The 12,729-nt window shown below is 64.9% G+C and overlaps 4 protein-coding genes across 4 annotated transcripts in view; 1 reads left to right on the top strand and 3 right to left on the bottom strand.

Moving 5' to 3' along the window:
- Positions 1–162: 162 nt before the first annotated feature.
- MNEG_5259 (hypothetical protein) lies at positions 163–1,366 on the bottom strand (the record flags this gene model as incomplete). The annotated part of the gene is made up of 4 exons (XM_014046270.1): positions 163–282; positions 377–582; positions 843–969; positions 1,259–1,366. 4 exons carry the CDS (start codon positions 1,364–1,366, stop codon positions 163–165), a joined length of 561 nt encoding a protein of 186 aa, XP_013901724.1.
- A 1,083-nt stretch (positions 1,367–2,449) lies between these two features.
- On the bottom strand, positions 2,450–2,761 carry MNEG_5258 (hypothetical protein; the record flags this gene model as incomplete). Its single annotated transcript, XM_014046269.1, has 1 exon — positions 2,450–2,761. The coding sequence occupies one exon, from the start codon at positions 2,759–2,761 to the stop codon at positions 2,450–2,452; it is 312 nt and encodes a 103-aa protein (XP_013901723.1).
- A 1,064-nt stretch (positions 2,762–3,825) lies between these two features.
- On the top strand, positions 3,826–8,471 carry MNEG_5257 (Vacuolar amino acid transporter 1; the record flags this gene model as incomplete). The annotated part of the gene is made up of 12 exons (XM_014046268.1): positions 3,826–3,901; positions 4,116–4,918; positions 5,126–5,178; positions 5,366–5,445; positions 5,622–5,730; positions 6,116–6,254; positions 6,492–6,587; positions 6,846–6,983; positions 7,235–7,344; positions 7,525–7,681; positions 7,925–8,041; positions 8,283–8,471. The coding sequence occupies 12 exons, from the start codon at positions 3,826–3,828 to the stop codon at positions 8,469–8,471; spliced, it is 2,067 nt and encodes a 688-aa protein (XP_013901722.1).
- Positions 8,472–10,081: 1,610 nt separating this feature from the next.
- The window catches only part of MNEG_5256 (hypothetical protein), a gene marked incomplete at both ends in the record, with an annotated part of 4,867 nt that continues 2,219 nt past the window's right edge, over positions 10,082–12,729 (bottom strand). The window contains 6 exons of the mRNA XM_014046267.1: positions 10,082–10,168; positions 10,461–10,529; positions 10,854–10,968; positions 11,281–11,359; positions 11,664–11,908; positions 12,203–12,685. Of these exons, the coding sequence (XP_013901721.1) occupies positions 10,082–10,168; positions 10,461–10,529; positions 10,854–10,968; positions 11,281–11,359; positions 11,664–11,908; positions 12,203–12,685 (1,078 nt within the window). The remainder of the gene's footprint in view (positions 10,169–10,460; positions 10,530–10,853; positions 10,969–11,280; positions 11,360–11,663; positions 11,909–12,202; positions 12,686–12,729) is intronic.

Here is a 12,729-nt window from a genome sequence, read left to right as displayed (position 1 = left end):
GGGTGGGGTGCGGTGGGGTGGGTGGTGTGGGCGGATACAACCGTGCGGAATCTGGCGCACGACAGTTGCTTGCTGGCCGTACAAACACGTGGCCGAGGTACAGGTTGGACCGGGCGTTTGATAGCGGCGGGCAGCTGGGGGCCACGGCGCACGCTCGCTGCGTCAGCACGGCCGGAGGCGCCTGCGCGGCTCGGCCGCGGCAGGCCACGCGCGGCTGGCTGCAGCGCCGCCGTTGCGCACGGCCCCCCTCCCTGCGCCCGCGCCGGCCGCGGCGCGTCCCGCCTGTCGACGCGGCGCCCCGAAAACACGCACGCGCTCCCCGCGCGCGACCCCACACGACGTGCACGCACACGCGCCGCACGCGCGCCGCCCGCACCCTCAGCCGGAAGTACTTGGCCGGCAGGCGCCCCTTGCGCTCCTGCAGCTCCACCCAATGCCGGTCCGCGGGCCCCATGCTCCTCAGCACCACCGCCGGGTCGCCGTTGGTCTTCGAATTGAGCCCCGGCCACTCGCGCGACGGGAGCAGCTCGATGCCCGCGACGCGGCCGATGAACGGCGCGCCGGCCGGCCTGACGCCGGCGCCTGGGCGCGTTTCGAGGCGCGCGGCGGTCGTCAGGCGTCGGGCAGCATGCGATGAGGATATGTGGTGGGAGCTTAATATGGCAGCATACCGTGGGGGCTTGTGCGGGCATAGGGCTGGCGGGCGCTGCAGGGTAGCAACAGGCGCGGCAGCAGCCGAGCACAGCGCCAAGCGCGGCATTGTGCGTGCCCGTGGCTTGACCGGAGACGGCCCTGCCTCAGCTCCAGTGGGCTGCGGCGCCCGCCGCGTGCGCCAGCCTCACCCCTGCCGCCCGCGCCAGTGTAGGTCAGCACGCAGTCGCCGACGGCGATGCGGATTTGTTGGAATGTCTGGCCTCCCGAGATCTCTGGGTCGTCGACTGTCGTAAGGACGTCATCGTACATAACCTCCTGATGAGGGTGGGCGGGGTGGCATGGTGGCACGCTCAACGCGTTGCGGGGCATGGGGAAAAGGAGCCGCGCGTTTGTTGGAAGGGGGCAGAGGGGGGCTCGTTGGGGCGCTCTCGCAAGTCGCAGCTGCAGCACCAGCTCGCGGCTGGGTCAAAAGCGCACGGGAGCGTGCAGCAGCAAGTGACAGGGGGAGCGGCAATAGCAGCGGTGGCACCAGAGAGGAGTGGTGCTGGTGTCGCTGGGCGCTTTCACAATGCAGCCTGCATCTGCGCCGGACGAAGTGGCGCACCTCGACCTCAACGACCTTCTTTTTGGAGGGCCGCGCGTTTGCTGGCTTGACGATGGTCGCATATGCCACATAATTTGGATCCGCAAACGCGTCCGCCCAGTTTGGCATGGCGATGCGCCAATCGCTACATGCGCCGCGCTCACTGGCGACGCAGCTGCTAAATTGGTCGCTGCAGGCTGACGGGCAAGATCAGACAGCAGTCGTGTCTGGATGTTCAAGATTCCACGTTTTCCACGAGGAGAGTCAGGTGTCCTGCGAAGCAGCGGGTACATCAATGCCCATCGGCCAATGGTGCTATCGTTGATCTACAGTGGTTTATGACTTCCTACGCACTGCGCTGTATTTCAAACTTGCTACCGGTATTGAGGTCAAGCGCATGGCACAGCGCCGCTGCTGGAGCCGAGTGACAGCAGTGGACACACCGGGGGTGCGCCGTCCGATCCAAAATGTAAAAATGGGTTCTAGCTGAGCGCCATCCATTCGTATCACAAAAGGACGGCAACACTGATTGTCCGGTCCCGGTATTGCATGTTGGCATCAGGTACATAGGCGAAACATTGGTGGTTTTTTGGTGCCTGCACAACACGCGCGCGCTCACACACGCGCGCACGCACGGTAGACGAGGGCCCCGACATCCTGCAAGATGTCGGCAATCATGTTGGAGAGCTTGTGATGCTTGATGACGTATTCTGGGCATCCACTGCTGGTTAAATCTCGCAAAGCCGCCGAGACGAATGGCCAAACATCCTGCTCAATGATTGAGCAGGTGGGGTCATGAGGCGGCTCTGAGGCAGGCAAGCTACATGCAGTGCCATTGCGTCCACCTTGAATCGCCCATCGAGGTGCTTCAAACAGGCAACAGCTGACACAAGCACCCGCCGCTGCAGCCAACGCGCATGATTCACAAATCCACGTGTTACAGACGCTTGCTCGTTTCTCTCAGCCGAGGCTGACACGGCACGGGTGCAGAAACAAGGCGTGGAGCGACGGTTGCACACCTGACCAGAGGCAAACTGATGTGCACCCAGCAAGCCTTGCAGAAAGAAAACAACCGTGGACACCAAAAACCAAGCGCATTCTTATGGCCACAAAGGGCGGCCAGAGAAGTGTGGCTGCATGCTGATAAATTCTATGAACACAGACAAAACAGGATTATGATCCGCCACTGCTGCGGCACTTCCAATCCGTGTGCTACTTCTTGTTCTGCTGAGCCGCAACGCCGTGCTTCGCCGCCAAATCCCGGTATCGCGGCCCAAAGCAGCACTGTATAGGACGCTCCGCGCCTTGGGGTGCGGCGGCCATCTCTGCGTCGCAGCAAGATATCAGCGCCGCGATTTGCGCGGCGCAGCGCGCTTCCTGGTAGTCGCTGGCATTCAAGCAGTCCTGAATGGCGCAGGCCTGAGACTTGCACGCATTCCTGTACGGGGTGGCGCCAGCTGCAGCAACACCATCGATTGCTGCAACGTCCTGCGGCGGCGGAGTCTTCAGCAGCGCCGTCGGCATAGCAGGCCGCGTTGAGCACAATATCGTGACCAAAACGGTTCCTTTGCGGCTTCGCAAAAATGAGGGCTCGCCCGACTGCACAGTCTGCGATCTAGCGCGGGACTATGTTCGTCCACCACCTCCGTGGGTTCGAATACTCGATAAATTTCAGGAATATGGGTGTGGGCTTGTGCCTGCCGCTGGACCACTGGGACGGTGGGTAACAAGTGATGTCACCGGGCGATGGGCGCCTCCACACCCGCATTTTTGCCTTCCAACGACGAGGCTGCAAGGGTTTGCAGCAGGAGGGCCAGCGGCCTGCAGAACTGCCAGCATTGTACTGCAATGCAATGCAGTCGGTGGGAAGCCATCGTGACTGCCGCATACCACTGGACTGCCCAGTCTGCCACCTGCCAAGTGGACTGCGACCAGCTTCGCACTTGACGCGGCCTGCTCATGCAGATAGTATATTCACACGTAGTTCCATCACCCCCCACAGGTGCAAAGTGCTTGTCCACATGGGTTGCAGGAGCAGCAGGTGTGGGGGCGGGCTGCTGCGGTTCGGATTCCCAAGCTCCAAAACGGCGCTATTTCGGTTCTGTTGCCTGTGCAAAAAGAGCGATCCGTCGACGCTGCTGTACATCAATGTTACTCGGGTGTTGGGCTGTGCAATAGGACACTTCCGATGCAGCATGGGCAGGTCGCCCGGCTGTTTGCCCCCCGTGCCGGCGCTTGCGCAACCCAACCAACTAGTGTGTCACAGACAATTTCAGCTGATGTCAGCCATAAGAATTGTGTTCACATCCCTCCGGAGCTGTTGCTGACATGAAGCAGGGCGACTGCAGGGGGGGTCAAGCCCTTGGGCGTGTTGGCCCTGTGACACAGCGCGGGCTGGGGGAGTCCTGCGCACTCTGGGAACAGCGGATTGGCGGATGCATCGTCTAGCACGCCATCAACCCTCTTTTTGCATATTTCCAACATATTTTCAGGGCAACCGGTGTTCAACACATCAGAAGTCAGAACTTTTGTTTGCACCGAGCTGTCGGGTAACACGGCGGGGCGACTTGATCACGGAATCGCCCTCGATGGCGTCTATGCCATCAGAGGGCATCACGGTGCCGCTGCTGCGGCGTGTCAGCCTGCCTGATGGAGGCGCAGCAGGTTCGTCCTCGACCAGCTGCGGTGCAGCGGCGCGTGCTGCGCCTCGTCCTGCCTGCTGCTGTGCATACTGTGCATGGGAGGCAATCCAACTGTTCAGGTTCTGGAAGCCGTAGTAGTACATTGCTCGTCAACGCCAGGAACGCACATGCGACTCGCAACTCGGGACGTCACGTGCCGCCCTATCCCAACCAACACGGCCGCGCGCAACTCACAGGCACCCCCAACAGCGGCAGCGGCAGCTGCGCCGCCGCCGGCGCCGGCGCCAACGGCACGCCCCACGGCTGGCCGCGCACCTGGGCGGCGTCCTCAGACTGGTCCGCCCGCGTCGGCACGACCTCCCTCACTGACAGCGCACGCCGCACAGCGTATGCGGCCGGCCCCGTTTTTGACGCCCATGAGGGCGCCGCTGCTTCCTGCTCGCCGCTCGCCGCAGCCCTGTCCGCGCGCCTCCGCGCCTCAAGCGGCGCCGCGGCCGCGGCCGCGTCCGGCGGAGCAAGCGGGGCGGGCGGCGTGGTCAGCCCGTTGGGCGCGGCGGCGCGGCACCGATTGCGGCTCGCGTCGTCCGCGGCGACCGGCGAACTCGATGAAACGCTGATGTATGATTTCGACGAGTCACTGGAGGCAGCAGATCACGAAGAGGAGCGGCGCCTGCGAAGCTCAGAAGCCAGCGGCGGCGCCAGGCAGCAGCAGCAGCAGCAGCAGCAGCAGCAGCAGCAGCAGCAGCAGCACCCCCACCACCAGCCTCGCTGGAGCGGCGAGTCTGGCAGCAGCAGCACGTTCAGGTTCAACTCGCGGCGGTCTGGGGACCTGGATTGGGACTCTGACCCCTTTGCAGCCGTCAGGGGACAGGCGTTCTCCCCTCCAATAAAGGCGGGGCACTCCTACCTGGTCGCGCGGCGGGAGCTGTCAGGCCCGGGGTCGGCGCTGCTGCCGCCAGCGCCCGCGGCGGCGGGGCCGGGGCCCGCGGCCGCGCCGGAGGGCGGGTTCCGGGAGCCATTTGTGGTGCACGTTGAGCAGGTGACACTGCGGTGGGGGGGCGGCTGGGGAGGGCGGCGCGTCCTCCACGCCCGGGTCGCTGCGTGCCAGCGTCGCCCGCTGCTTGCTGCGAGGGGCGGGCCTGTATGGTGTGCGCTGGCAGCAACCGCACCTTTGCATGACGGCGACCGCGCTAGCCTCAACGGGAAGAGGCGCCTCCGTCCTGGCTGATTGTGTGTGGTCTCGCAGGAGGCGCCCACTTCCAGCACGCTCCAGACGGCTTTCAACGCCTTCAACACGCTGTGAGCCTGGGCGAAGATCAAGGGGTGACGCCGAAGCCTGCAGCATGAGTCGGGCCGCCAGCTCTGCTACACTTGGCATTGCCTTGCAGCAGCCAGGGCACGACAGTCCGCATGTACATTTCGTTCTGCACGTCGCCGTCGGCTCCCCTCCCAAACCCGCCTGTGCCTCGGACGCCCCCGCGCGCAGCTGCGGCGTGGGCCTGCTCACGACGCCGTTCGCGGTGGGCATGAGCGGCTGGTTCGCCCTGGCCACCCTCTGCATCGTCGGTGCGTGGCCGTGCCCTCTTAACGTAGGACGCCACTGCTTGATACACCGCAAAGCAGGCGCATGCGGCGTGCACAGATGGCATAGAGCTGCCTGCTTCCTGCTTTGCTGTGCCTGGCGGCTCTCGCACAGGCCAGTCTTGAAACTGCGCTATGCCGTGCGCCTCCCCATACCCCAGGCACAATTGCGTGCACCACCGGCAGCATGCTGGCGCGCTGCATGGCCCGTGACAAGACCATCCGCAGCTACCCTGACATTGGCGGCGCCGCATTCGGCACGCCCGGCAGGTGCAGCCGCGGAGCGGCCGGCCCCGCTGACCCCCCTGCCTCGCTCGTGCATCGCATGCGCCCCTCCACCTTTCACTAACAGGCTCCCCAGCAACCCCTGGCAGCCACTTGCTTCTGCCCTCACACCTCGTGACTTGTGCTCGGCTGCCCACCAACGCGCTTCACCCAAATCCCTCACCAACCCTGTTTGCAATCTGCCAATGCCTCAGGTGGGTGAGCACCAGCAGGCCACACCCTCTCCCCCCCTGCCCCCACCCCCCATCCTCCCTCTACCCTCTACCCCACCCTCTACCGCCCACCCCTCCCCTCCCCTGGGCCTTATCCCACTTCACCCCACCCCACCCCATCACACCCTACCCCCCGCTCCCCCACAATCCCAATCTAGGGTGCTGGTGTCGTGCCTGCTGTACCTGGAGCTGTTCTGCGTATGCGTCGACTTTGTCATACTGGAAGGCGACGGCCTCAGCGCGCTGTTCCCGACTGCGGCCCTCAATGCAGGGGGCATACTGTTCGATGCGAAGCAAGTGGGTGGGCTGGCGGGGATGGGGGCCTGCTGGGCGCAGGAAGACGGGACGGCGAGGGGTTGGCTGAGCGGGCGCGGCGGCTTGGCTCCGCGCCGCCGGATTGATCTCTCAAGCAGGCCTGCAGGCCAGGAATGACCCCCTCGCCACGTCAGCGCCTTCTTTGTCCACGTCACTTCTCTTCGTGGACCTGGCTCGGGTCCAAGCGTGCGCCCCCGACTGCTGTTGCCACCCCAACAGACGATGATGATCGCCGCGAGCGTGGTGCTGCTGCCCACGGTGCTGCTGCGGGACCTGAGTGTGCTGTCATACCTCTCGGTCTTCGGCGTCTTCGCGGTGGGAACATGATCGGTCACCTCGTGACCTGACGTCTCGGGATGATGTCATTGCAAGCCAGATCGGCTGGTGCTCAGCCGACTTGCTTGCAATATCGCATACATTGCACGCCGCTCTCAAACGGCACAGCCAACCCGTCGTCCTCCCCGCCTACGCCGCCAGGGGTGCTCTGACGGACCCCATGTTTGCTCCTGCACTCCAGAAGCCTGCTCCGTAACAACCTGCCCCTCACCAACACGCCGCCCTTGCCCCTCGAAGTCGTTGCTGCTGGTGGGCCTAGTTGGGGCGATCACACCCGTCACCGGGTTCCCCAACACCGCCAACATCCCCGCCGTCGTGTGGGGCGGCGTGCCGACGTCGGCGGCGCTCTTTGCCTTTTGCTTCTCGGGCCACGCCGTAAGCAGGCTGCAGATCACAGATTGGCTGCCTGGGCTCTGCACGCCTGTCAAGAATGTGACGGCTGCCGGACGCCTGACAATCATGTGACAACATCCAAGTGATGTTTTCCGCTGAGGGCCTGCGTGGTCCGCCGACGTCAACGCCTGCAGCTCCGATCCCCGCCCTGCCCCATGCGGCCCTCGCATGCGCATTCCCACCGCTCGCGCCCCATGCCCTGCTCCACGCCCTGCCTGCCCCCAACCGGCCAGGTGTTCCCCAGCCTCTACTCCAGCCTGCGCTGCAAAAGAAACTTCCCATACGTCCTCTTCAGCTCGTTCGCGGGCGTCGTCGTGCTGTTTGGCGGCATGGCTGTCATGGGGTGCGCTCGCCGCCCTCCGCAACCACGCCGCGAGCGACGCGCCCGCCTGTCCCCCCCCCTGCGCCGGGTGCGTCATACCCCTGCTGTCTGTGCGGCGCACGGCGTGCGACCCCGCGGCGGGCTGCCACGTTCTTGATGCCCTTCTCGCGGTGCTGCTTGCTCCCCCCTCCTTCCCAACAGGGCCTGCATGTTTGAGGGGATCAGCGATAACGTGGTGCTGGACATGCAGCGCGCGGCGCCGCACGCGGCGCCGACGCGCGTCGCCATGTGGACTGTCATCATCAACCCCCTCACAAAGGTGGCGCTCACCCTAACGCCGGTGGCCATGGCGCTCGAGGTGGGGCGCGGACGGTGCGCCTGGTGCCTTGAGGGCAAACAGGCTTTGAAGCGGACCGAAGCTGTGCATACAAGCCACACAGGGGCACAGTGACCCGCGTATGATCAACGGCGTCCTGTTGTATTGTGCCTGTCAACCTGCAGCATTGGCGGCAGGTGTTGCAAGCGCGGGCGAGCTTTGATGCCGGCACTTCCGACCCTCCGCCTGCCTGCGCTTGGCCCGTTTTCAATCATGGATTCGCAGGAGTTGATGCCCTGGCGCGCCAACACGCGCGCCTTTGCCCTGGCCTCCGCCGGCCTGCGCACTGCGCTGTTGGCGGCCGTGCTGCTTGTCGCCCTCAGCTGCCCCTTCTTCGGGCTGGTGAGCTTGGGACAAGTCCAGGGTGCTGCTGGCGGTGCGCGCGGCTCGCGGCCACCAGCAGCGGCCACTCTCCACGCAGTTTCAGAGCAGTTGCACAATAGGCCGCTTGCCGGCTGACAGCCCGAGCCAGCCTCATGCATGGCCCCCCCCCTACCTTCCGCATCCCCACCCAAAAGCTCACCGTCCACCCTGCGCCCTGAACCCGCACCCGCCTACCCGCCGGCCACGTGATCCTGGACAGGTGATGAGCCTAATCGGCGGCGTCTTCTCGATGTCCATCAGCATCGTGCTGCCCTGCGTCTTCTTCCACCGCCTGTGCCGGCCGGGCGCCGCGGGGACGGCGGCATGCGTGGTCATCGCGGCGTTCGGCGTCGCGGCGGGCGTCTGGTCGACGGCGGATGCGGTGCGCAGCCTGCTGTCAAAGTACTGACAAGGGCCGCCGCCGCCGGCACCTGGGGACGCAGCCGGCGCCCTCTCGGCCGCCGGGATCGCCCGGGCGGGCGAGACCCTGGCGTGTGGGGGTCTCTGCCTCGGCCGGGGCCACCAGAGCGCAAGATTAAAATTGCTTATCAACCGTCTTGTATCGACGCTTCCCATGATTGCCGGGGATGTTGTCACGGGGCATCACTGTGGGGTGGGTGGGTCGTGGTGTTCAGGCAATGTTTGTTTGTTCCGCTGTCTCATGTGTACACCAGGCTGATGGCTGGTCGCCTCGGCGGACCTTCTTTATGGTTTGCCGCTGCATGGCTGGCTGCGCAGCAGCCGTAAGATTGAGCGCCTGGCGGCTTCCGATTGTTCTCTAATGTTGGGAGCCCCCTTGAGACTCCCTTACTTGCCTCACGTGAAATCACATCTTGACACTTCGTCAGCCACACAGCCATTCATAACCCCTTGTGTTTTGCCTCTAGCAACGCACATGTACCTTTATGTTTGTTACAGAAGCCAGGTGCAGGCTTGCTGTTAGGAGTAGACAGGTGTGGAGCACCCCAATTGCTGGTGGTGGGTTGCAGGGTTGACTGCGCCGGTGCAGGTGAAGGGACAGCACGGAGGCGACAGAGGTCCGTGACAAATCATCCATTGGTTTTTTGTTGCAGGGTTCTTGGAGCCATCGATTGAAGGGGCGGAACGCAGCAGAGGGGCTGGGCCCAATCGGCCCTGCATGCACCATGGGCCACAGCAGGCTGGCCTTCTTTGCTGCTGCTGTCACCGTCAAGAAAGGCTGTAGGGCCGCACCTGCCACTGTTGCTGCTCTGCGGCATGTCTGGCCAATATGCTGAGGTAATTGAGCTGGCTGCAGGTCAGGAGTGGATTTGGGGTTGCTGCGCAGATACCCAGGGCTCTTCTCAAGCCTGGCACACCTGTCAGCTGGAGCTTAACATGCCGCTAAGGTTGGTGGTGGTTGGCTAATGTTACACATCACGCACCACCAAAGTGCTGCAGCAGCAGCCCATTGCGAGCAGTGTTGAGTAGGGGAAGAGGACCCCACACCCCCAGGCGCAGGGAGCGACCAGTGAGAAGGTGAAAATGACTTGAGGGAACTGCGAGGCGTCAGCGGGTCCTCCACATATGTGCCTGTCCACCTAAGTCCCATAGTCCCCTGGAAGCCACTTGAATATGACCATTTGAAGTAATACACGGAAGGCGGCGGCTTTGCAGGCGAGGGATTTCGCCGCGCGTCCATGCGTGACCGTGATAGGGCCCATCCCCCACCCCAGCTTTACGCCCGAAACCCCCCAGGAAGAACGCACATCTGCAAAGCCCATTGCCCACGCGCACGTGTGCGCCTCGACGGAATTTGCAGAGCGGGCTCTGGGCAACAGTGCGGGGTGTGGGCGCATCGCGCCCCTGCATCTGCCTGCACACGCCATGCGTCGCCTTGATCAGGCAATTTCAACCAACGCTGAACAACAGGTCCATTGTCATCGGCACAGCATCCACATGCGGCGACTGAACTCGTTTTGCATATCGCTTTCGTTGTGCCGGGGCGCCCCCGCAGCGCAAAACCTGGGCGGCAAGCTGGTTTGCCGGGCCGGGCGCCTTTCAGACATCCCCGCCAGCGGCGCAGATGTTGCCCCAGTGCAGAGAGCTGAGGCCCTTCAGTAGCACAGCTTCCCAGTTGCCGTACGCCTGCAGGGCGGAAACCACACTCGCCAGGAGCATCTGCGAAACAAGTTGAAGCGACATGCAGGCGCGGGTCATGCGGGTTCCAGGGTCTGCCAGGCCGCCCACACGTGTGTGCCGAGTCTGCCTCATTTCAAACATGGACGGATTGTAACGCACTCATGCAGTCAGGGGGGAACACCACCAACACAGTCGCTGGGCCGGAAGTGTTGCCTGCCCTCCCGCCCAGTGCCTGCTGGGTCCCCACGCGAACTCTCCCTCTCTTGACCAGATTTGACCGGGTTTGACCGGGGCTCACCAGAGAGGCCATCGTAAAAATGATGAGGCTCCTGCGCCCCAGGTAGCGCACCAGGCGGTTGACGCCCACCTGCGCGGCGGCCGCAGCGGTAGAGGTGGGTGGGAGGTGGGAGGTGGGTGGGCCGGCCGAAGTGCTGAAGGGGCGCCGCCCACCAGCAGATGCCTTGAAGCGATGCGATCAAGCATTGCCACTGCGTGCTCGTCGCGCTCACGCCGCCAGGCAGGCGGGATCTGTTGCAACGACACCGTCCGTTGGCCGCTGAGTGACAACCAGACCATGGCAATCTCATTTCGGCCCCTGGGCAGCACGAGCAACAGTCCTGTGTGACTGCCCTAGCTGTATGCCCGTCCTGGCCCGGTACGGGCTCGGCCGACGCGGGGCCGGTGCCCGCACCTGGCCAATCGCGGACCCGATCATCCCCAGGAGAAGCAGGGCGGCGGCGTAGTCGTACAGAATGAGGCCAAAGCTGCTGTAGACGATGCAGGCCGATGAGGCTGTGAAGAGGATCCTGCAGGAGGGTGGGTCCGGGGCCGCCGGCGGCCGACGCAAGCATTGAGAACGCAGCTGCACTGGCGCCGCGAGCCTGATGACATTCTCGTGCGGCCGGCGCATGACTTGCAGGGCGCATGACTTGCAGGGCGCACGACTTGCAGGGCGCACGACTTGCAGGGCGCATGACTTGCAGGGCGCATGGATTGCAGGGCGCATGACGGAGGAGGTTGCGGGCTCGGCCCCGCCCTGGGGCGCGGCGGGTGCGGCGGCTAGGCAGGCGGAAGGCAAGTCGGGCTGAGCGGCAGGCGGCAGGACAGGCCGGGCTCACATGGTGGTGGATGTGGCGGTGGCGACCTCCGGCAGCACCCCGAGCTCGAGCATCAGGGGCGCCTTGATCACGCCGCCACCTGCAAAAGCGGAGGCGGCAGGGCAGCATGGCTTTTAGGAGCGCTCACTGGCTGTCCAGGGCGTACTGCACGCATCGTCGTCCCCTGCAAACGGCTCGGTGCGACGCCCTCGACGCTTGCCGGCCACTGTGCCCCTCTAACCTGCCGTTGGGAGCCCCCTCATCACATATATGTGAGGATATAAATCCTCGTACGTACGCAACAACCCTGTACGTATTCCACACAGAAAAACCCTGTACGAATCCCACACGACACTAATCCTGCGCGCGTCCCGGACGCGGAGCGCCGCCGGTATCCCACCCACCCAGGCCAAACATGCCGGCGATCACGCCGGCCAGGGTGCAGACGGCGGGGTACGTCAGGGTGTTCTTGGGGTTGTACTTGATGTTGACGCCGCCCACGCCGCCCGTGAACGACTGGAACTGCCGCGACAGCACGCGGCTGCCGCCGGACGCCACTTGGGCGGCGCGGCGCAGCAGGTGGCGGCGCGTGAGCAGCATGACGGCGATGGAGGGGGGGATGACGGCCAGGACGATCAGCCAGTAGCGCCTGGGGTCCAGGGTTTCAGGGGCAATCGGTGCGCGAGGGAAGGAGGGTGGGGGGAGTTATGGAGCGTGTGTGAAACATGGCTTCAGGCTGGCGGATGAGGAGGGGAGCGACGAGGCGCAGCAGAGAGCCACCGGTGACGTCGGGGCGGACGATGCTGCACAGGGGCTTTCGGGCCGCACGCCTGTGCCTGGCACAGGGGTTGCCCCAGAGTGTTGAAGCGCCCCACAACAGAGGAGCGCGTGCGATGCACGCGCATGCAGACAGCCGATCCGCCCTTGCAAAGCAACCGCTCACCAAGTGCCGCACTGCACGTACGCCTTGGCCTCGTCGCTGGCCGCAACAGCCACGCTCAGCAGCAGCAGCACGATCAACGGCACGGCCGGCAGCACGACGCGCGGGCCGCCGGCGGCGCCGCTGCGCTCGGGGCGCGCGATGACCAGCGTCGGCGCGTCCTCGTCGGCGTCGTCATAGTTGACCTCGTCAAGCGTCACCTTACCGCCCTCGGTGACGCTGCTAGTGACGCCTGCGGCGGCCGCGGCCGCCTTGATGTCTGCGGCCGCGCTGTTTGCGCCGTTGGGCTCCGCGGAGATAGTGATGTCCACATCAGCGCTCCTCGACCCGGCGCCGTTGGCGTCGTCGGCCGACGCCGCCTCGGCCAGGGCGCTCGGCAGGTGCAGGCTGCCGGGCGCTGAGTCGCCGGCGCCGTTCGCGCGGCCGGCGGCGGGCGCGGGCGCGTCGGAGCCGTCCGCCCGGCCCGACGGCCCGAGCAGCGGCTCCCTGAGCCCGCCGTTTGCGGCGGAGGGGTTGGCCGCCGCCTCGGC

This window comes from Monoraphidium neglectum, assembly GCF_000611645.1.
Source record: "Monoraphidium neglectum strain SAG 48.87 unplaced genomic scaffold scaffold00774, whole genome shotgun sequence".
Lineage (NCBI taxonomy): Eukaryota > Viridiplantae > Chlorophyta > Chlorophyceae > Sphaeropleales > Selenastraceae > Monoraphidium > Monoraphidium neglectum.
This window is presented reverse-complemented; position numbering and strand designations above follow the sequence as displayed.